The sequence below is a fragment of the Phyllobates terribilis genome, unplaced genomic scaffold (assembly GCF_046119375.1).
Source record: "Phyllobates terribilis strain yellow unplaced genomic scaffold, ASM4611937v1 Scaffold_1__5_contigs__length_1240528914, whole genome shotgun sequence".
Lineage (NCBI taxonomy): Eukaryota > Metazoa > Chordata > Amphibia > Anura > Dendrobatidae > Phyllobates > Phyllobates terribilis.
Window position 1 is genome coordinate 580,307,284 of NW_027362761.1, and position 25,176 is coordinate 580,332,459.

Sequence of the window (25,176 nt, forward strand, 5' to 3'; positions counted from 1 at the left end):
GCGCCATAACAAGTATGTAACAGGAGGTGGCGCCATAATAAGTATGTAACAGCAGGGGGCACCCTAACAAGTATGTAACAGCAGGGGGCGCCATAACAAGTATGTAACAGGAGGTGGCGCCATAATAAGTATGTAACAGCAGGGGGCACCCTAACAAGTATGTAACAGCAGGGGGCGCCATAACAAGTATGTAACAGGAGGTGGCGCCATAATAAGTATGTAACAGCAGGGGGCACCCTAACAAGTATGTAACAGCAGGGGGCGCCATAACAAGTATGTAACAGGAGGTGGCGCCATAATAAGTATGTAACAGCAGGGGGCACCCTAACAAGTATGTAACAGCAGGGGGCGCCATAACAAGTATGTAACAGGAGGTGGCGCCATAATAAGTATGTAACAGCAGGGGGCACCCTAACAAGTATGTAACAGCAGGGGGCGCCATAACAAGTATGTAACAGCAGGGGGCGCCATAACAAGTATGTAACAGGAGGTGGCGCCATAATAAGTATGTAACAGCAGGGGGCATCATAACAAGTATGTAACAGCAAGGGGCACCATAACAAGTATGTAACAGCAGGAGGCGCCATAACAAGTATGTAACAGCAGGAGGCGCCATAACAAGTATGTAACAGCAGGGGGCACAATAACAAGTATGTAACAGGAGGTGGCGCCATATCAAGTATGTAACAGGAGGTGGCGCCATATCAAGTATGTAACACCAGGAGGCGCCATAACAAGTATGTAACAGCAGGGGGCGCCATAACAAGTATGTAACAGCAGGGGGCGCCATAACAAGTATGTAACAGCAGGGGGCACCATGACAAGCACTGTATGTAACAACAGGGGGCACCATAACAAGTATGTAACAGCAGGGGGCACAATAACAAGTATGTAACAGCAGGGGGCACCATAACAAGTATGTAACAGCAGAAGGCGCCATAACAAGTATGTAACAGCAGGGGGCGCCATAACAAGTATGTAACAGGAGGTGGCGCCATATCAAGTATGTAACACCAGGGGGCGCCATAATAAGTATGTAACACCAGGGGGCACCATAAAATGAATGTAACACCAGGGGGCGCCATAACAAGTGTGTAACAGCAGGGGGCGCCATAACAAGTGTGTAACAGGAGGTGGCGCCATATCAAATATGTAACACCAGGAGGCGCCATAACAAGTATGTAACAGCAGGAGGCGCCATAACAAGTATGTAACAGCAGGGGGCGCCATAACAAGTATGTAACAGCAGGGGGCACCATAACAAGTATGTAACAGGAGGTGGCGCCATATCAAGTATGTAACACCAGGAGGCGCCATAACAAGTATGTAACAGCAGAAGGCGCCATAACAAGTATGTAACAGCAGGGGGCGCCATAACAAGTATGTAACACCAGGGGGCACAATAACAAGTATGTAACACCAGGGGGCACCATAAAATGAATGTAACAGCAGGAGGCGCCATAATAAGTGTGTAACACCAGGGGGCGCCATAACAAGTATGTAACACCAGGGGGCGCCATAACAAGTATGTAACACCAGGGGGCGCCATAACAAGTGTGTAACAGCAGGGGGCGCCATAACAAGTGTGTAACAGGAGGTGGCGCCATATCAAGTATGTAACACCAGGAGGCGCCATAACAAGTATGTAACAGCAGAAGGCGCCATAACAAGTATGTAACAAGAGGTGGCGCCATATCAAGTATGTAACACCAGGAGGCGCCATAACAAGTATGTAACAGCAGGGGGCACAATAACAAGTATGTAACAGCAGGGGGCGCCATAACAAGTATGTAACACCAGGGGGCGCCATAACAAGTGTGTAACAGGAGGTGGCGCCATATCAAGTATGTAACACCAGGAGGCGCCATAACAAGTATGTAACAGCAGGAGGCGCCATAACAAGTATGTAACAGCAGGGGGCACAATAACAAGTATGTAACAGCAGGGGGCGCCATAACAAGTATGTAACACCAGGGGGCGCCATAACAAGTGTGTAACAGGAGGTGGCGCCATATCAAGTATGTAACACCAGGAGGCGCCATAACAAGTATGTAACAGCAGGAGGCGCCATAACAAGTATGTAACAGCAGGGGGCGCCATAACAAGTATGTAACAGCAGGGGGCGCCATAACAAGTGTGTAACAGGAGGTGGCGCCATATCAAGTATGTAACACCAGGAGGCGCCATAACAAGTATGTAACAGCAGGAGGCGCCATAACAAGTATGTAACAGCAGGGGGCGCCATAACAAGTATGTAACACCAGGGGGCGCCATAACAAGTATGTAACAGCAGAAGGCGCCATAACAAGTATGTAACAGCAGGGGGCTCTATAACAAGTATGTAACACCAGGGGGCGCCATAACAAGTGTGTAACACCAGGGGCGTCATAACAAGTATGTAACAGGAGGTGGCGCCATATCAAATATGTAACACCAGGAGGCGCCATAACAAGTATGTAACAGCAGGAGGCGCCATAACAAGTATGTAACAGCAGAAGGCGCCATAACAAGTATGTAACAGCAGGAGGCGCCATAACAAGTATGTAACAGCAGAAGGCGCCATAACAAGTATGTAACAGCAGGGGGCGCCATAACAAGTATGTAACACCAGGGGGCACAATAACAAGTATGTAACACCAGGGGGCGCCATAACAAGTGTGTAACACCAGGGGCGTCATAACAAGTATGTAACAGGAGGTGGCGCCATATCAAATATGTAACACCAGGAGGCGCCATAACAAGTATGTAACAGCAGGAGGCGCCATAACAAGTATGTAACAGCAGGGGGCGCCATAACAAGTATGTAACAGGAGGTGGCGCCATATCAAGTATGTAACAGCAGGGGGCACAATAACAAGTATGTAACAGCAGGGGGCGCCATAACAAGTATGTAACAGCAGGGGGCACAATAACAAGTATGTAACAGCAGGGGGCGCCATAACAAGTATGTAACAGCAGAAGGCGCCATAACAAGTATGTAACAGCAGGGGGCGCCATAACAAGTATGTAACAGCAGAAGGCGCCATAACAAGTATGTAACAGCAGGGGGCACAATAACAAGTATGTAACAGCAGGGGGCGCCATAACAAGTATGTAACAGCAGGGGGCACAATAACAAGTATGTAACACCAGGGGGCGCCATAACAAGTGTGTAACAGTTGGGGGCACCACAACAAATATGTAACAGCAGGGGGCACCATAAAAAGAATGTAACAGCAGGAGGCGCCATAATAAGTGTGTAACAGCAGGGGGCGCCATAACAAATATGTAACACCAGGTGGCACCATAAAAAGAATGTAACAGCAGGAGGCGTCATAATAAGTATGTAACAGGAGGTGGCGCCATATCAAGTATGTAACAGCAGGAGGCGCCATAACAAGTATGTAACAGCAGGGGGCACAATAACAAGTATGTAACAGCAGGGGGCGCCATAATAAGTGTGTAACAGCAGGGGGTGCCATAACAAATATGTAACACCAGGTGGCACCATAAAAAGAATGTAACAGCAGGGGGCACAATAACAAGTATGTAACAGCAGGGGCGCCATAACAAGTATGTAACAGGAGGTGGCGCCATATCAAGTATGTAACACCAGGAGGCGCCATAACAAGTATGTAACAGCAGGGGGCACAATAACAAGTATGTAACAGCAGGGGGCGCCATAACAAGTATGTAACAGCAGGGGGCACCATAACAAGTACTGTATGTAACAACAGGGGGCACCATAACAAGTATGTAACAGCAGGGGGCACAATAACAAGTATGTAACAGCAGGGGCGCCATAACAAGTATGTAACAGGAGGTGGCGCCATATCAAGTATGTAACACCAGGAGGCGCCATAACAAGTATGTAACAGCAGGGGGCACAATAACAAGTATGTAACAGCAGGGGGCACCATAACAAGTACTGTATGTAACATCAGGAGGCGCCATAACAAGTATGTAACAGCAGGGGGCACAATAACAAGTATGTAACAGCAGGGGGCGCCATAACAAGTATGTAACAGCAGAAGGCGCCATAACAAGTATGTAACAGCAGGGGGCGCCATAACAAGTATGTAACAGCAGGGGGCGCCATAACAAGTATGTAACAGCAGAAGGCGCCATAACAAGTATGTAACAGCAGGGGGCACAATAACAAGTATGTAACACCAGCGGGCACCATAAAAAGAATGTAACAGCAGGGGGCGCCATAACAAGTGTGTAACAGTTGGGGGCACCACAACAAATATGTAACAGCAGGGGGCACCATAACAGGAATGTAACAGCAGGAGGCGCCATTACAAGTATGCAACACCAGGGGGCACCATAAAAAGAATGTAACAGCAGGAGGCGCCATAATAAGTGTGTAACAGCAGGGGGCGCCATTGCAAGTATGTAACAGCAGGAGGTGCCATTACAAGTATGTAACACCAGGGGCGCCATAACAAGTGTGTAACAGCAGGGGGCTCTATAACAAGTATGTAACACCAGGGGGCGCCATAACAAGTGTGTAACAGCAGGGGGTGCCATAACAAATATGTAACACCAGGTGGCACCATAAAAAGAATGTAACAGCAGGAGGTGTCATAATAAGGATGTAACAGCAGGGGGCGCCATTGCAAGTATGTAACAGCAGGAGGTGCCATTACAAGTATGTAACACCAGGGGCGCCATAACAAATACATAACAGCAGGTGACACAATAACAAGTATGTAACAACAGGAGCTGCCATAACAAGTATGTAACAGGAGGGGGCGCCATAACAAATATGTAACAGCAGGAGGCGCAATAACAAGTATGTAACAGCAGAAGGTGCCGTAACAGGAATGTAAAAGCAGGAGGCACCATAACAAGTATGTAACAGCAGGGGGCGCCATAACAAGTATGTAACACCAGGGGGCACAATAACAAGTATGTAACACCAGGGGGCGCCATAACAAGTATGTAACAGCAGGTGGCGCCATAGCAAGTATGTAACAGCAGGTGGCGTCATAACAAGTATGTACAGTACAGACCAAAAGTTTGGACACACCTCATTTAAAGATTTTTCTGTATTTTCATGACTATGAAAATTGTACATTCACACTGAAGGCATCAAAACTATGAATTACCACATGTGGAATTATATACTTAACAAAAAAGTGTGTAACAACTGAAAATATGTCTTATATTCTAGGTTCTTCAAAGTAGCCACCTTTTGCTTTGATGACTGCTTTGCACACTCTTGGCATTCTCTTGATGAGCTTCAAGAGGTAGTCACCGGAAATGGTTTTCACTTCACAGGTGTGCACTGTCAGGTTTAATAAGTGGGATTTCTTGCCTTATAAATGGGGTTGGGACCATCAGTTGTGTTGTGCAGAAGTCTGGTGGATACACAGCTGATAGTCCTACTGAATAGACTGTTAGAATTTGTATTATGGCAAGAAAAAAGCAGCTGAGTAAAGAAAAACGAGTGGCCATCATTACTTTAAGAAATGAAGGTCAGTCAGTCCGAAAAATTGGGCAAACTTTGAAAGTGTCCCCAAGTGCAGTTGCAAAAACCATCAAGCGCTGAAAAAACTGGCTCACATGAGGACCGCCCCAGGAAAGGAAGACCAAGAGTCACCTCTACTTCTGAGGATAAGTTTATCCAAGTCACCAGCCTCAGAAATCGCAGGTTAACAGCAGCTCAGATTAGAGACCAGGTCAATGCCACACAGAGTTCTAGCAGCAGAAACATCTCTACAACAACTGTTAAGAGGAGACTTTGTGCAGCAGGCCTTCATGGTAAAATAGCTGCTAGGAAACCACTGCTAAGGACAGGCAACAAGCAGAAGAGACTTGTTTGGGCTAAAGAACACAAGGAATGGACATTAGACCAGTGGAAATCTGTGCTTTGGTCTGATGAGTCCAAATTTGAGATCTTTGGTTCCAACCACCGTGTCTTTGTGCGACAGGTGAACGGATGGACTCTACATGCCTGGTTCCCACCGTGAAGCATGGAGGAGGAGGTGTGATGGTGTGGGGGTGCTTTGCTGGTGACACTGTTGGGGATTTATTCAAAATTGAAGGCATACTGAACCAGCATGGCTACCACAGCATCTTGCAGCGGCATGCTATTCCATCCGGTTTGCGTTTAGTTGGACCATCATTTATTTTTCAACAGGACAATGACCCCAAACACACCTCCAGGCTGTGTAAGGGCTATTTGACCAAGAAGGAGACTGATGGGGGGCTACGCCAGATGACCTGGCCTCCACAGTCACCAGACCTGAACCCAATCGAGATGGTTTGGGGTGAGCTGGACCGCAGAGTGAAGGCAAAAAGGCCAACAAGTGCTAAGCATCTCTGGGAACTCCTTCAAGATTGTTGGAAGACCATTTCCGGTGACTACCTCTTGAAGCTCATCAAGAGAATGCCAAGAGTGTGCAAAGCAGTCATCAAAGCAAAAGGTGGCTACTTTGAAGAACCTAGAATATAAGACATATTTTCAGTTGTTTCACACTTTTTTGTTAAGTATATAATTCCACATGTGTTAATTCATAGTTTTGATGCCTTCAGTGTGAATGTACAATTTTCAAAGTCATGAAAATACAGAAAAATCTTTAAATGAGAAGGTGTGTCCAAACTTTTGGTCTGTACTGTAACAGCAGGGGGAGTCTTAACAAGTATCTAACAGCAGGGGGTGCCATAACAATTGTGTAAAACCATTATTAAAGGAGTAATAATTACAGTAAATAGTGAAGCAACTCTGCAAAAATGTATTAACCTCCTTACACTTTGTATCCACAGCTCCTGTACAGACTTGTGTGTCTTGATGGATACAGAGTACAAATCACCTGCCGTTGGTAACCATGTGACTGCCCATTATACAGGGAGGTAAATTTACATCTAAACATTTAAAGAGTAACTAAATATTTTTTTTAATTTAATTATTGATCACTTTTGTAAAATTATGAATCTTTCTGATGTTCTCCATGACCTTCCTTTGCTTCCTTAGCACCATATGCTGAAAGTGCTGAAAGTGCGGGCTCATCTGCCTGGTTCGCCCTGTTTTAGTAGCTGATGTGATCGGCCGGTCTAGTGAAGATCCGTGCTCAGTGGTTTTCTGCCTCCAATGCTCAGATAGGGAATAATGTCTGAGCAAGAGGGTAAGGAGAGCAGAGAAAATCACTGAACACGGATCTTCACCTGCAGCTCACATCAGCTACTAACACAGGACGAACCAGGGAGATGAGCCCGCACTTTCAGCACTTTCAGCACATGGAACTAGGGAAGCAAAACAAGGTCATGGAGAACATCAGAAAGATTCATAAGTTTACACAACTATATAATAATTAAATAAAAAATTATGTATTTACTCTTTAATGCCCTATGAATGAAAGCTGAAAAAGCTGTAAAAGTTTGGGATAAAGTTAAAATTTTGACAAAATACGAGAAAGTCGTTGATGAGGAGTATGAGGCCGTCAGCATGGAGGGGAGATCCTTTCTTGCTTAGATCCCTGAGGCCATGGATCATGGCAGAACATAGAGCAAAAATTAACAGGCGACACTTAAATATCGAAAGGTAAAACTGTCGCTTGGACCTGAGCTGTGAGATCCCTGATATGGGGAGAGGATCCTGCTGAAGGAAAGGGTCTAACCCCCCTTACATATGCTATATTTTTAATGTACAGTGACATTATACTATATAGTTTACATTCGGTCACTTTTTAGGATAGTGAAGCTTATGGGTTCATATAAGGTGAGATGTCAGGACACAGGCGGAGTTCTGAGCAGAGCTGTAACAGATGGTGGGAGAGCAGGGCGGGACCCCCCACTCCGGCCCCACAGTATATTGTAGGGAGCCAGAATCCACCCGTCATCACCTAAGTTCTCACCTCCGTCTTTCCTTGTGGATCTGTCCTGTCTGTATATAATGCTTTCTGACTTTCAGGACTCTTATATATTATAAGTGTGAAATTTCCTAAATGTTGTGATCTAAAGTTACAGCTTCAAGTATAAGAGAGAAAGGCGACCGCTGGACCCGAAAAGTCATACTGGATCATGTGACCTGCACAAAAAAAAGAAATAGCCTTACCAACACCAGGCCAGATTACCAATGCATCAATACCAATGCAATGCAGCAGACCCCCATGATAAAGGTGGGGGCAGCATAGGTGCAAAATACTGATGGAGCAACCACTCACACACCAACCAATTCATGGAGGGGGTGGCTGCACTCAGATGTTCTTGCGTAGGGCGGGGCATCTGCCCCGGGCGCAGCCAGCAGGGGGCGCAGTCTGGCTACCTAATGCGGCGGTCCAAAGTGTCTCCCCCGGTGGCTGCATTCTTTCAGACACGAGTATAATGGAAGCTCTGACCGCAGGGTCATGTGATCACGCTGCTGACGTCACTCGCCGGCGCTGCAGAGGTGCAAAGAGCGGTGGTAAGTGCTCCTGGAGCTGAAGACACCGAAGATTACAGGGAGGAGAAGGGGGAGATTTTCTGTGTGTGGGGGTATATACTCTTTGTGTGTGTGGGGTATTTACTGTGTGGTGGGTATATACTCTGTGTGTGGGGGGGGTATTTACTGTGTGGTGGGTATATACTCTGTGTGTGTGTGGGGGGGGTATTTACTGTGTGGTGGGTATATACTCTGTGTGGGGGGTATTTACTGTGTGGTGGGTATATACTCTGTGTCTGGGGGGGGCATTTACTGTACGGGGGTATTTACTGCATGGGGGAGTTTTAGTGTAAAGGGGTTGGGGGAGATTTACTGTGTGGGGGAAATTTAGTGTGTGGGAGATTTAGTGTAGATTTGAGTACACAAGTTTGGGAGCAAGGAGACACAGTAGGTGCAGTCACAGTATGGTGAGTGGGGGGATGGGCGCGGACACAGCATGGGGAGTGGGGGAGATGTGTGAGGAGGCAGTATGGAAAGTGTGAGGGTAAATGTACTAGGAGGGAGGGGGAAACATGTGAGGAGACTATTGAGGGGAATAGTGTGAGGAGACAGTATGGGGGGAGAAAAGTGTGAGTGGGCACAGAATAGAGACTGAGTAGTGTGGGGGTAGGTGTAGCATTGAGGGACAGTGTAAGGGCACAGTCAGGAAGGGATAGTAACTGAAGGAGGAAGAGTGTGATGAGGGGACACAGTATAGAGACTGGGCCTTATAGAGGGACACAGTGTGAGGACAGTGTGAAAAGGTGGCCCAGTATGAAAAGGAGAGGGCAGTGTGGAGAGCATGTACCATAAGAGGGACAGTGTGGGGGTCATATTTTGTGCAGGGAATATAGTGAGGGGCAATTATTTATTCAGGGGCTCAGTGTAGGGCGGATATTTTTACTCAGGAGCTATATAATGACACTGCTGTCTTTAAGAGCATCGTGTGGGGATGTGCTGCAGAAGACCGGAGAAGATGGAAGTCTGCAGAGACGAGCTGTGGATGAGAAAAGTCATCATTGAGTCTGAACAAGATGAAGAAAAGAAAGAGAACGACTCCAGAGACAACGTCATCTATCAGGTACCTGGATGTAAATGTTATTTGTGATACTGACTAACTCTCATATTTTTATTTATGTTAGGAGCCTTAAAGGGGTTGTTCAAGTTTGTGATGAGTCTGCAGTCATTCTATGTGACTGCAGACTTCTGAATACTCACAGTGCGCACTGCACGCTGTCAGGATTCTCTCGTGCTGGTGATTTGCATACATGCGGTCATGTGCAGACTAGACATGTGTGGCTTCACTGAATGAAATGAATTGAGCGAGGCCGGACACGTCTAGTCAGAATGTGACCAGAAGTATACAAATCGCATACTTGTGCAAGGGAGAATGCTAAAAGTGTGCAGTGCATGCGCTGTGAGAATTCAGAAGCCTGCAGTCACATAGAGTGACTGCAGACTTTTATTTCAAATCTGGAAAAGCCCTTTAATTATAAAATGAAGCCCTGCAGTCAATCCTAAGGGCTCTTTCACAAGTCAGTATCTCCGGTACGAGTGGTGACAATTTGCATATGTAGAGGAGACACTGACACAAATTCAAATGAATGGGTCTGTGCACATCTCAGTGTGTTTTCACGGATCGTGTGTCCGTGTGCTCTACATGGAGACAAGTCTGTTTTTTTGCGGATACACGGTCCGCAAAATGCACGACACGAATGACATTCGTGTGTCATCCATGTGACATGTACCGGCGCCTGGGAATCAGCGCTACACTTAGCGCTGTTCCCCAGTGGCGGGTGCTGAACGCTGCCCTCATCATGGTTCCCTGCCGGCGCTGTGATCAGCACCAGCAGGGACTATGATGAGGGTAGTGGTAGTTTGCTCCCGGTGTCCACCTGTGTAAAAATAATAAAATCCATATACTCACCTCTCCTAGGCGTCCCCTGCTGTAATCCATGCGACCGCTGAAGCCAGGGAGCCGGGAAGAATGAGCCGCTCCAGAGCTGCAGCTCAGGAGTTGTGTTCTGTCACTCACTGAACATAGCTCCTGAGCGGCTCATTCTCCTCGGCTCCTCGACAGCAGCGGTCGCATGGATACAGCAGGGGACACCTAGGAGAATTAGGGAGAGCAGCTCATCGGCACATGATTAAGTGTGCAAATCGCATATATGCTTAGGGGAGGAGGGGGGCGTCAAACAGAATTCATGCCTCGATTGCCAGAAAACCTAGATACACCTCTGCACAGATACGTGTGATGCACAGTGTCTGAATTACAGCTTATTGATGACGTTCATACTATTAGATAATTCGGGCTGCCCAGCACTATATTAGTGCACCCCACAAAGACAGACACCCCAATTCACCCAACCAACACTAAGTGACCTGGCTGCATAAAAATGGAAAAATGTGCAAAAAAAGATGGAAAATAATGTATAAAATACATGAAGTACTAGTCGAAGGTCCTCATTAGTGATGAGCGAGCATACTCGCAAGTACTCGGTACTCGCCCGAGCATCTCAGTACTCGCCGAGTACTTGCGAGATGCTCGGGCGGATGCTCGTCTCCCCTCCCTGCATGTTTGGCGCTCTTAAGAGAGTCAATCAACATGCAGGGATTGTCTGCAACTCATTGTAATGCCACAGCCATGTCGGTTGTGGCATTACAGTGATTTGCTGGACACACAGTATCATCGGGTCTATATCAGACCTGGCGCCGTTGTGCTCGTCAGTCTACTCCGCAACCAGGCAGTGTAGGGAGAGGTGCTGCTGCGTCAGGGAGTGATTTGCTTGTGTATTAGGTAGTGTAGGGAGAAAACACGTACATTACACATATCCATCTCAACAAACAGTCCTTCTGAAGATTAATCCATCTGTAGAGATATCAGGCAGGCAGTGTATATAGGCAGGCAGTGTATATAGTCAGACAGGCAGTGTATATAGCAGACTGCAGTGCACATAGGACCAGTTCTGCCTTCTGCTGCTGTTAGATATTTCTAGACAAAGGCCCAGGTCTCAGGGGCCAGGAATAATTTTTTTGAGATCTTAATCCTCATTATTTGCTTAAAAAGCAATCCAGAGAACAAAATTTTTGATCCATTTGCTTGTTGGCACTGCAGAATACAGCCAGGTCCTTTCCATATTACAGCTCTAAAAATCCAGCTATTTAAAACTGTGGTTTGCCCGTCACACGGATCACATGTAATTGTGCTGAAAATACTGCCATTTTTGGCCTCCACTCTAATTTTTTTTCAGTGTGTCAGCAAAGTTTTCGGCACTGGTTTGTTGTTCAAAATATACAGGCCATGTATTTAAAACTGTGGTCTGCTTGGTCTGAAAAAAATTACCCTTACTGATTACCACTGACGCGCCCCCAGGGCTGTGGGGTACTCGGTGCCCGAGCCTATGGATGCTGGGGGGATATGTCACAGTGGCTGGCCCGGTCCGTGGCCCAGGGCAGTCAACCAAAAAGGGGATTGTAACTTGGATAGAAAATAAAAATAAAGTAAATAGTTCGTGACGCCACCTATGGTACCTGGTAAGGTTTACCAGCGCTGCTGCAGACCTCCGGGGGGTGATGAGATGGCAGCTGAGGTGTTTCTGCTCCCCTTCAGGACTTCTACCCAGTGAGCGGGTATAAGGCCTCCTGGTCCGTGTCTGCCTCTCTGTATGCTCCTGGCTAGCCTGCAACTGGGCCTAGCTTATGTGTCGTGCTGTTCCTTCACCTGTCACTCGGTAGTAGGACCTTCTGCAGGCAACCACTATCCCTGGTAACACTGGGGCCTTTGTGGTTCCTGGTCCTGTAATGGGTCTAGCTTCAGGTCTGCCAGGGACTTGTAGTCCTCCTGCAATGCCGGTGATCCCTACTGGGTATAAAGGGACCCTGTAGGCGCGGGCCCGGTGTCCAGTTTGTATCTTCGGGGTGAGCCTTATGATGCTCCTCTGCCCCTTTCAACTCCTCTCTCCTCTCCTCCTTGCCGTCGGCCACACTCGGGGCCCTCAATACGGCAGCAGATGTGCTGCGTCTTCGCTGCTCTCAGCGTCAGCACGCTCTAAGACTCTCTGACTCTGTCTGACTAAACTCACTGGACTAACTGAGCTGCCTGGCTCCACCCTCCATATATATATCCCTAACGGGCTCCATCTGGTGGTATGAGGTGGAAGGGTGGAGGTGTCTGTAATGAGGGCCTCTTGTGGAGAAGTCCATCCATGCACCCTTTTGGGTCCTGTGGTACCTGTGAACAGCAGGGTGCCACACCACATTTTTAATCTTGATTTCTTTTAGTGTTTCTTAAAGCCCTAAAGTTGCCATTTGAAATTACTTTAGTTTTGTGCCATGTCTGTGATCTGCTTTTTTTCAACAACATTAAACAACTGAATGAACATCCTCCGAGCCCGGTCATTCCATAATTTTTGGCAGGGGTTGTATACCCCACAGAGGTAAATGTTTGTCAGCCCATACACTTAGTGCATGGGCATTACAAGTATAGGAGACCCGCTCCTTTCTAATGGGAACTTTTTTTTATGAGGTCCTCCTCTGCGTCTCTTCCAAGGGGCATTGGAGTGCCTCCCAATTTTTGGCAGCCCTTGCATTCACTGCATAGGCAAACACAATGGGAGACCCACTTCCAAATAATGGGAACATTGTTTTCAGGAGGCCCTCTGACCTCCACGTCTCTTCCAATGGGCATTGGAGTGCCTCCAAATTTTTGGCAACCCTTGCATTCACTGCATAGGCAAACATAATGGGAGACCCACTTCCTAATAATGGGAACATTGTTTTCAGAAGGCCCTCCTCTAAGTGTCTTCAAAGGGGTATTGGGGTGCATCCAAATTTTGGGCAGCCCTGACACTCACTGAATATGCAATAACAGTATAGGAGACCCACTCTTTAGTAATGGGAACAACAAAGCATAGCCGGCTGATGGCTCTCTAAGAATAGTGAGGGCCAACTGCTGGCCCTTTAAGAATAGTAAAAGCCGCCTGATGGCCCTATAAAAATAGGCTTTGTGACTTTCAGAGTCCCTCCTTCATAAATGAAACACGATGTGTCTGATGATATCTCACACACCACATGGCCAGATAAGGTTGTATAATGTTAAAATGACATTTCCTGGTGAATGCATTTGTTACGGCTGAAAGCAATGCAAAAGTGAAAAAACGCATCAAAACGCTACGTGTGAATATAGCCCAAGGTGTGGAGGAGTATTTTTGGTTTTGGTTATTTATTTTGCTTTATATAAAAGTCATTACCCTGGAAAGGATGTTCCGTAACATATTTCCCAGGAAAATCCATTTTGGTTTCGTTTTTGTATGTTTTATTGTGAGTCCGTAAAAGTGGCGTAATACCTCTGACAACATTGTTGACAGCAGTGATCTGGGAGTCAGAGATGCTTCCAGGGGTCTTCCCCATGCTGTTCCCATGTCATTTGAGCACTGTTCCCATCGATTTGGGCAATTTTTAGGCCTCTGCAGACCGCCGGGGGGAGCTGCCTGAAAAATGCTCGAGTTTCCCATAGACTTACATTGGACTCGTTGCTCGGGTCGGAGCACTCGAGTATTCCAATGTGCTCGACCCGAACATCGAGCACCCGAGCATTTTAGTGCTCACCCAACACTAGTCCTCATAGTTGCGAGTACCTACACTAAATTCTGAAACGGCTCGCATAAAAAGGAGATAAATTCAAATAACACGCTTCTTTTTCTGTGATGTTTTTTGAATTGTTGTCCTTTTTTCTGTGAGCCATTTCTGAATTTAGTGTAGGGACTTGCAACTAAGAGGACCCTTGATGAGGGCCTGTTTTATTAGGTGTAAGATGGAAGTTTTATAGATATGTTTTCCCAGAATTCACTGTAGCAGAAATGATGTGATATTTTTATAGTTTGGACCTGAAAAAAAACTATTAATGTTTCTTTAGCTAGAAGAGCGATAGATAAATCAGCAACTATCTAATGCAAAAAGATCGGCACCAGATTTTTATATACTGCTTGCTAGTGTTGCTTTCATATCTCTTTTTTCTTATCTATTATCTATCATCTATCTATTATCTATCTATTATCTATTATCTATCATCTATCTATTATCTATCTTATCTATATATCTATTATATATCATCTATCTATATATTATCTATCTATCTATTATCTATTATCCATCATCTATTATCTATATATTATCTATCATCTATCTATCCATATATCTATGTATCTATCTATCTATCTATTATCTATCATCTATCTATTATCTATCTATTATCTATATATTCTCTATCATCTATCTATCATCTATTATCTATCATCTATCTATCATCTATCTATCATCTATCTATTATCTATCTATCTATTATCTATCATCTATCTATCATCTATAATCTATCATCTATCTATCATCTATCTATCTATCATCTATCTATCATCTATCTATCATCTATCTATTATCTATCTATCATCTATCTATCATCTATCTATCTATTATCTATCTATCTATTATCTATCATCTATCTATTATCTATCTATCTATTATCTATATATTCTCTATCATCTATCTATCTATTATCTATCTATTATCTATATATTCTCTATCATCTATCTATCTATCTATCTATCTATTATCTATCTATCATCTATCTATCTATCATCTATCTATCTATTATCTATCTATCTATTATCTATCATCTATCTATCTATCTATCTATCTATCTATTATCTATCATCTATCTATTATCTATCTATTATCTATCATCTATGATCTATCATCTATCTATCTATCATCTATCTATCTATCTATCTATTATCTATCATCTATCTATTATCTATCTATTATCTATATATTCTCTATCATCTATGTATTTTCTATCTATTATCTATATATTCTCTATCATCTATATATTCTCTATCATCTATCTATTATCTATCTATCTATCTATCTATATATCTATCTGTCTATTATCTATCTATCTATCTATTATCTATCATCTATTATCTATCTATCTGTCTATCTATCTATATATCTATCTATCTATCTCTCTATCCATCCATCCTCCATCATTTATATGGGACTGATAGTTGCTGGTATATAGATATAGTAGATACAGTAGATATACGATATGAGATGCACAGAAGCCTCCATCACATTTGCTTTCCCTCTACAATGTTGCTCTCGTTCCTTCGCTCGCTGTCGGCCGCAGTATTCGCCGTGGCCTTCACTTATGTAACGCAAAGTCTTTCTATTGGCAGTTTTGCTACTAAGTTCTTTCTGTTGAACAGTTTGTTCTGGAAACCTGACTTCCGCCCTGTCCACCGCGAGCCACGAGCTGGAATTGAGAAATAATGATGGGAGTAGTAGATAAAAAGCGGCAGTGACACAAGGAATAAATTGGAAAATGATTTAAAAGCCGAGCTGAAAGCTGCCGCCGAGAACGCGGGTATTCAGCTTTTTACCTGCTGACTCATTTCTTTGGTTTATTATTTGTGTTACTCTGTTAGGATACAGAACAGGATGTTTAAAGGGAAACTGCGCCCAAATCTAACGGTTCCTGTGGAAAGTTTCACATGGCACTGACCGTTCTGTCTTCCATGTCACAGGAAGTGATGGCGTCCCATTGGTTGGTCACCTGACTGCTGTTGCCTGTGATTGGTATATGCACCTCCTCCCTGTTCTAACCACCTGATTAGTGCAGCCAATCAAAGTCCTCAACTGTCAGGTGACAAAAGTAAGGAAATTCATCACTTCCTGTCCCATGAAAGTCCACCGAAGCATCCTGTTCTGAAACGTGGGGGGTTAGAGCCGGTGAGTGCACCTATTTTTTCTTATTTTATAACATTTCCTGCCTTTTAAAAAATTTGTTTGGAAGTCGGACAACCCCTTTAAGGAATTAAATGTCTTGTTCTTTTTCATTCTGCTTCTATATTGTGTCTTTTGATTTTGAGTGTGCTCCTGTTACTTTTGTCCTATAAGTGCTTATTGTGGGATATTTATCAATGGATAGGAGTAATAGTAATGTCCAGTGGTTACTTGATATATTTCCAGGAGTAATAACAGAGGCACAATGCCTTTCTAAGAAAACTTGCCCCAGAAATGTTATAAAGATGACTGTTTTCTTGTAGGTGCAGAACCACTTGTTTCCATGGGCCATGCCTGGTTTTCACTTGATTGCATCTAAGTTGTAATACCAGTCATGGCCTATGTGCAAGGGTAGTGCTGTTTCTGGAAGAAACCAAAAAATACCTAAAAATAGTGAAAAATTATGCTAAAACTTTTCAGAACTTTTCATTATTTTATACAGCTTCTTACCTCACTCCAGTCGCCGACTATCCAGTATCTGAGGTCTGTCCTATTCCCGGTGGGCTCGGTAGTGTTGTCGCTTGCCGTGTCGTTCAGTATACTGCTGTTATGGGTCTTCTCTATGTCTGGAGATGCCTCCTGGGAAATATTTTGTTCAGGTACTGGCAGATGATCATGATTGGCGATGCCGACCACTTCTGGATCCTGCTCATCCCAGTCTTCATACGTAGTATTGTCTGGCGGACTCCCAGTAGTTGACGCCAGGTTGAGTGGTCCTGAGCTTTCCGTTGTGATCATCACCGGAGATGACGATTGAGGGTGGATTGTGTGGTTCTCAGGGTGAACCTTCACCCTACCCTTGTGTCTCTTACTCCTGGACTCAATGATGTTGTTACTTTCAGTATCGTAGTAGATGTCCGGCTCTTCGGTTGGGACGTCACTTACCTCAAAGTCTGTTTGGGTGTCTGGTTCCTGAGTCAGATAGTCGTACCTCGGCGTTACACTCAGCATTCGGGTAACGTTGATAGGAGAGCTGGTGGCATTGAAGACCAAGTCAAGGCCACCTTGTGTCACGTTTTCATCCTTTATTACGAGGGTCTCGTTGACTTCTTTGGGATTGGGGGAAACTTCGGTCGAATTTGCTGCAACCTTTTTCTTGTTACTGGACACGAGGACGAAGTTGTATTTGTAGACCACGTTGAAGCGGGTGGAGTTAGGGATGTCGTAGATTTGGAAATCGTCTTCTATGGAGTTGACGGGAGGGAGTGGTGAGGCTGTAGTAGATGGCAGTGTGGTCTCTGCACTTTGCTCCGGAGCTTTCGTTGCTGATAGAAATCTGGGATTCTTTTTGATCAGGAAAAAACGTCTCTTTGGTCCGTGTGTAATCTTGGGGTAGATTTTGAGGGTTGTTTTGAGGTTCTTGTATTTGGGAGGAAGTTGGTCTGGTCTTTTCTGCAATGGGCACTGCTGAAGTCCACAGAGAGCTTTGGAGTAGGGCTTTTTAGTAGGGTCACATGATTCGTTGTTGTATTTTGCGCATGTCACGTTCCGGGTTCGGATGCCACCTCCACAGGAGACCGAACACTGAAATGTGAGGGGAAACAAGTATCTGTATACATATATGCTGTGTGCAGAACAGATGTACAAGTATAGTCATGCAATAGTCCTGGGAACACAGAGTAAAAATTAGCCACAATATGCAAATTTTGCCTTTCTCTACTCATAGATATGCCTCTGATGGATTGCACTCCCAGTGGTCTGGCATGGTACTGCAATAAAATCATGCAGATTTGAAGGGATATGCAACCAAATATTGTTTGCTTCAAACCATCTAAAATAAAGCAACCTATATTAAAAATATCCTACTCTTTAATGTATACAGCTTCTGTGCAGGCCTATGTGTCTCTATGGAGACAGACTAAAAGCAAACCCTGTGTAGTCTGGTCTCACAGTCACTTTACCCTCTTTTCAATCAGATTCTTCTTCTACCATCTAAATGAAGGTATAATCAGACTACACAGGGTGTGCTTGTAGTCTGTAACCATGAAGACACATAGTTCTGCTTAGGAGCTGTATACAAAAAAAGTAAGGATATTTTTAATCAAGACTATTTAAACAGTTGCCTCATTATTAATTTTTTAGGGGTGCTGATGGGGGTCACACCCCAGAACAGAGTTTACCTCGGTCCAGTTGCTCACGGACCAGTCGGATGGACATGATATATCTCGGTTGCAGGACATATAGTTTTTTGGTTTGGTGAGATGGTGGCAGTCCTGAGAAGACAGGGCTTGTTCATCCGTCCCCACCGTTCTAATGCACAGGACTGTTCTCTTCTTCTCACCAGTCGGGCCACAGGTAGCCGAGCATTCCTGCCAATCCCCGGTCCACCACCTGAAAGCAGAGACGACTCGTGATGTCACCAGAATGAAGGAAACAGCTCATTATAAAAGTGATGATCATGATGATCGAGATGACAAAGCTACTACTTTGTCATCTCGATGACTGCTTAATACTTTATTTATTCTGAGAGCTTTGTCATCTTGGTTGCTGCCTATGCGGCGCGCAGGAGCTAGTGACAAACTCATCTCGACTGGTGCCCTCTCCTTAGGAGCTGAAGGCACCATCACAGATGACAAAGAAGACAACAGCAGAACTTGTGTCGTTGGAAAGGACGACTCTTACAGGTGACGTTTATTGGTCACCTTGGATCTTATGAAAGTGGGGCCAGTGGGTAGGTGTCAAAAAATTTTGAGTCCATATAGAATTTGGTGCCCTGGTTAAGGAAGATGATACCAGTCGTGATGAGTTTGTCATGTAAATAATGGATGTAGCAGTGCTGAATTTGTCATCTGGTTCAATTCTACAGGGACAGATTTTCCATAAGGCACTAGAGGCTCCTGCCTATGGACATGCTGTGAGAATGGGGAGCCTGCTTTGCAGAGGTAGTGCCATAAAACAAGAATTCGCAAAAGTCATAGAAATCATAGAAGTGGACATTGATTGTCAGCAAACAAAGATATTAGTAAATTAATTGCAGAACTTTACATTATACAATTAATAGTTTTGGTTGGATGAAACTTGTCTATCCCTTTAATAGCTGCTCCATATGGCGACCATTGTGATGTTTCCCCGCAGGAGGCCGCTGTTTGTTCTCGTACAGGTGACACCTGCGCTGACGGGAGCAGCCGCGTCCTCTGCATGTCAATGTGTGCAGCTGCGGAGAGGAGCTCGTCAGGAAATCACTGTAATCAATCGTGTCAAATTTCCCCCTCAGCAGAGATAAGAATTATCAGGAGGAAATAGAATAAAGCAGCGCTGGATTGTGTCATCATTAGACCAATGAGAAACCCAACACAATCCGGCAGGTGTAAGGAGGAAACATTATCACAGCGGCGCTGGCTCCATCCCAACATATCACTGTGACAGGCGATGGCTCTGTGTCTTCATATATTATATCTCATGTATACGCTGAGGCTGACACTGCAGCGCTCACAAAATCCCATAATACAAACTACATCTCTTAGACCTGATGAGACTGGAGTACTTACTGTCAAAACCTGTCAGATTGCCTGTATAATCTTTTTATGAAGTTTAACATTACCTAGTTATCAAATCCAATGAACAGTTCCTCAATGTCTCTCCTCTCTGCTTCTGACTCTCTGCCCACCTAGCCTGATTGACAGCTCCTCTGTGTCCCTCCTCCCTGCTGCTGAATCTCTGTCCATATAGCCTGATTGACTGCTCCTCAGTGTCCCTCCTCCCTGCTGCTGAATCTCTGTCCATATAGCCTGATTGACAGCTCCTCAGTGTCCCTCCTCCCAGCTGCTGAATCTCCACCCAGAGAGCCTGATTGACAACTCCTCGGTGTCCCTCCTACCTGCTGCTGAACCAGCTCAATGTGTGTGTTTTTTGGGGGGATATTTTGTGCAACTGAGGGCATAGCATCCCCTCCTTGAGCTGAACATTACATTTAAAAGGCTTCCCAAGGCTGGGGTGTCCACAGTTCTGGACCCAGTCCTTTGTGTGCCCTTATTCACACAGGTCACATCTGACACATGGTCAGGTTTTTAATATTAGACCGAGTAGAACCGTCCCAAATAGGGTCACCATGTCATGGTGGGATGGCTTTTATACAATTTTTGATCAAAAACAGTCTTACTAAGAAACCTATGTTATTTAAATGCACTATTGCTTTTTACTTATTCAGTTTATGCGCATTTTGTTTCTTGTAGGCTTTGTCTGAATCTCCGCCCATCTAGCCTGATTGACAACTCCTCGGTGTCCCTCCTCCCTGCTGTTGCTGAATCTGCACCCATACTGGAATACAGAAATGTAACTTTTTCACAATAAGCACAACAGTCTCATCAGGTCTAATATGTCTCCTAAATAGTTTGTATTGGGAAACCTGGTAACAGATTTATTTTGAAAGGAATATTAGGGAGTCTACAGTAGGAATCCACCAATAGAACCATACATATATTAGCAGAAATGGGGATCAGCTACCCAGGACCCACCATTGATTTGAAATAAGAATTGTGTAATACTTCATCTCTCCTGTGGGGGTGCTACAGAAAAACTGAACAACTACTGATCACAGCTGATAAAAAAAAAGGATGCACCTCGTGTGATACATTGAAGGTGATGATCCTCTACCCTACCGGGGTCTACAGGGTCAACATTTATCCCATGTACGCTGAGCGGCGGGTTGTGCTGCTGTTGCCTCATGTCCAGTGCAGGATTCCTAGTCAGAGACTAGATAATTGGTGCAAATTCAGTCCATTGTATTCATGATGATACCAGGTGGCTCCTCCATGACCCAGAGAGGCGCATAGCTTCTGAAATATGCTTGACCGGACTGGGTGGAAAATCCTGCAGGACTGAGATCTTCAACTTGCATTTTGTAAAACTTTGTAAGTGAATTGTTGTTTGTTTACCAATAAAAATAAATTCTTGTCATCAGAGTCAATTATTACATATACTGTATATACAGGTGCATCTCACAAAATTAGAATATCATAAAAAAGTTAATTTATTTCAGTTCTTCAACACAAAAAGTGAAATTCATATTATATAGAGTCATTACAAACAGAGTGATCTATTTCACGTGTTTATTTCTGTTAATGTTGATGATTATGGCTTACAGCCGATGAAAAGTCATTATCTCAGTAAATTAGAATACTTTATAACAACAGCTTGAAAAATGATTTTAAAATCCGAAATGTTGTCCTACTGAAATGTCTGTTCAGTAAATGCCCTCAATACTTGGTCGGGGCTCCTTTTGCATCAATTACTGCATCAATGCGGCAATGTGGCATGGAGGCGATCAGCCTGTGGCACTGCTGAGGGGTCATGGAAGCCCAGGTGGCTTTGATAGAAGCCTTCAGCTCGTCTGCATTGTGGGGTCTGGGGTCTCTCATCTTCCTCTTGACAATACCTCATAGATCCTCTATAATAGATTCTCTATGGGGTTAAGGTCGGGCGAGTTTGCTGCCAATCAAGCACAGTGATACTGTTGTGTGTAAACCAGGTATTGGTACTTTTGGCCGTGTGGACAGGGGCCAAGTCCTGCTGGAGAATGACATTTCCATCTCCATAAAGCTTGTCGGCAGAGGGAAGCATGAAGTGCTGTAAAATGTCCTGATAGACGGCTGCGCTGACTTTGGTCTTGATAAAACACAGTGGACCTACACCAGCAGATGACATGGCTCCCCAAACCATCACTGATTGTGGAAACTTCACACTAGACCTCCAGCAGCTTGGATCGTGGCCTCTCCACTCTTCCTCCAGACTCTGGGACCTTGTGGAGTGTGTCAATGACTGCCTTCTGGACATCTGTCAAGTCAGCAGTCTTCCCTATGATTGTGGAGCCTACTGAAACAGACTAAGGTACCTTTTAAACGCATAGGAAGCCTTTGCAGGTGTTTTTTGTTAATTATTTTCATTTACTAAGATAATGACTTTTGTGTTTTCATTGGCTGTAAGCCATAATCATCAACATTAACAGAAATAAACACTTGGAATAGATCTCTCTGTGTGTAATAACTCTATATAATAGATCCCTCTGTGTGTAATGACTCTATATAATAGATCCCTCTGTGTGTAATGGCTCTATATAATAGATCCCTCTGTGTGTAATGACTCTATATAATAGATCCCTCTGTGTGTAATGACTCTATATAATAGATCCCTCTGTGTGTAATGGCTCTATATAATAGATCCCTCTGTGTGTAATGGCTCTATATAATAGATCCCTCTGTGTGTAATGACTCTATATAATAGATCACTCTGTGTGTAATGACTCTATATAATAGATCCCTCTGTGTGTAATGACTCTATATAATAGATCCCTCTGTGTGTAATGACTCTATATAATAGATCTCTCTGTGTGTAATGACTCTATATAATAGATCCCTCTGTGTGTAATGACTCTATATAATAGATCCCTCTGTGTGTAATGGCTCTATATAATAGATCCCTCTGTGTGTAATGACTCTATATAATAGATCCCTCTGTGTGTAATGACTCTATATAATAGATCCCTCTGTGTGTAATGGCTCTATATAATAGATCCCTCTGTGTGTAATGACTCTATATAATAGATCACTCTGTGTGTAATGACTCTATATAATAGATCCCTCTGTGTGTAATGACTCTATATAATAGATCCCTCTGTGTGTAATGACTCTATATAATAGATCTCTCTGTGTGTAATGACTCTATATAATAGATCCCTCTGTGTGTAATGACTCTATATAATAGATCCCTCTGTGTGTAATGACTCTATATAATAGATCCCTCTGTGTGTAATGGCTCTATATAATAGATCCCTCTGTGTGTAATGACTCTATATAATAGATCACTCTGTGTGTAATGACTCTATATAATAGATCCCTCTGTGTGTAATGACTCTATATAATAGATCCCTCTGTGTGTAATGACTCTATATAATAGATCTCTCTGTGTGTAATGACTCTATATAATAGATCCCTCTGTGTGTAATGACTCTATATAATAGATCCCTCTGTGTGTAATGACTCTATATAATAGATCACTCTGTGTGTAATGACTCTATATAATAGATCCCTCTGTGTGTGATGACTCTATATAATAGATCACTCTGTGTGTAATGTCTCTATATAATAGATCCCTCTGTGTGTAATGACTCTATATAATATATGAGTTTCACTTTTTTGTATTGAAGAACTTAAATAAATTAACTTTTTAATGATATTCTAATTTAGTGAGATGCACTGACAATACATAGGTGCCCCGTGATCATGTTCTGGGTGACAATACATAGGTGTCCCGCGATCATGTTGTGGTTGGATGCTACAGACTGCAGCACATAAAGGGTAAATGGCCAAGATGGACATCCATGTTCCCAACCATTGCAGTGAGATGTCAGCTGCAATATACTGCTGTGTGCATGCCCTTCACACACTGTACATTAATAGCCCCAATGGGTGCTACTTTTTGCTCTTGCCGTAGTATGGGGCAGTGCCAAGGATATGCAGAGCTATTTCTGAGAAAGGAGGCTGGGAGATCAGTGATGCTTTTCATGAAGGAGACCGGGCGACCATCTGTCAGCAGCTTTTTTTCTAATGTAATCTGAGAGCAGCATGATGTAGGGTTAGAAACCCAGATTCCAGTGATGTGTCACTTACTAAGCTGTGTGTTGTCATTTTAATAAATTCAGCGTTTTATCAGCAGGAGATTATCACTCCAGGACTAGGTGTTTCCCGCCTTCTGGTCCAACCATGCCCACACCACTGATTGGCAGCTTTCTGACCAAGCACAGTGTAACACAGAAAGCAGCCAATCAGGTCAGTATTCTGAGAACTGCTAGATCTGCAGCAGAGAAAACTGTGATTCTATCAAAACTGCAGCAAGCAGCCCATTAAGTGACACAACGCTGAAATCAGGGTCTCTGCCCCTACATCATGCTGCTCTCAGATTACATAGCAAAAACTTGTTGATGGATTTCCTTTAATGCTTTTGGGAAAGGAGACCGGAAGAAGGAAAGGATACTGGAATATGTACAGTTGAAACCAGAAGTTTACATACACTATATGAACAGACACATATGATGTTTTTCTCAATATCTGGCATGAAATCAGAATAAACTTTTCCCGTTGTCAATTAGGATTACCATAATTTTTAATATTTGCCAAATGCCAGAATAATGAGAGAGAGAATGTTTTAAGGCATTTTTATTACTTGCTGCAAAGTTAAAAGTTTACATACACTAAGATTACTATGCCTTTAAACCATTCTGGACTGCCCATATGATGATGTCATGTGTTTGGAAACTTCTGATTTTTTGGCAACATCTGAGTTTATTAGAGACACACACGTGGATGTATTTTAATGCACACCTGAAACACACTGCTTCTTTGTGTAGTATCATGGAAAAGTCTAAAGAAATCAGCCAAGATATCAGGAAGAGAATTGTGGACTTGCACAAGTCTGGCTTATCCTTGGGTACAATTTCAAGATACCTAAAGGTGCCTCGTTCATCTGTACAAACAATTATACGCAAGTACAAACAAGATGGGAATGTCCAGCCATCATACCGCTCAGGAAGGAGACGGGTTCTATGTCCCAGAGATGAACGTGCTTTGGTCCGACATGTGCATATCAACCCAAGGACAAAAGTAAAAGATCTTGTGAAGATGATGGCGGAAGCTGGTAAGATTGTGTCAATATCCACAGTGAAACGAGTACTGTATCAACAAAGTCCACTCTGCCAGGAAGAAGCCATTACTCCAAAAGAAACATAAAAAAGGCATATTAATGTTTGCAAATGCACATAGGAACAAAGACCTTAATTTTTGGAGACATGTCCTGTGGTCTGATGAAACTAAAATTGAACTTTTTGGGCATAATGACCATCGTTACGTTTGGAGGAAGAAGGGAGAAGCTTTGAAGCCTAAGAACACCATCCCAACTGTGAAACACATGGGGGCGGCAGCATCATGTTGTGGGGTTGTTTTGCTGCAGGAGGGACTGGT

At 43.9% G+C, this 25,176-nt stretch overlaps 1 protein-coding gene across 2 annotated transcripts in view; it reads right to left on the minus strand.

Moving 5' to 3' along the window:
* ADAMTS12 (ADAM metallopeptidase with thrombospondin type 1 motif 12) overlaps positions 1 to 25,176 on the minus strand; it is a 639,247-nt gene that overhangs the window by 50,234 nt on the left and 563,837 nt on the right. For both annotated transcript variants that reach the window (XR_012321927.1, XM_073681470.1), the window contains exons 18-19: positions 18,346 to 18,556; positions 16,676 to 17,749 (exon numbers count right to left, since the gene is read on the minus strand). Coding sequence is in view for 1 of the 2 variants with exons in the window: in XM_073681470.1 (XP_073537571.1) it covers positions 16,676 to 17,749; positions 18,346 to 18,556 (1,285 nt within the window). In the remaining variant the exon portion in view is untranslated. The remainder of the gene's footprint in view (positions 1 to 16,675; positions 17,750 to 18,345; positions 18,557 to 25,176) is intronic.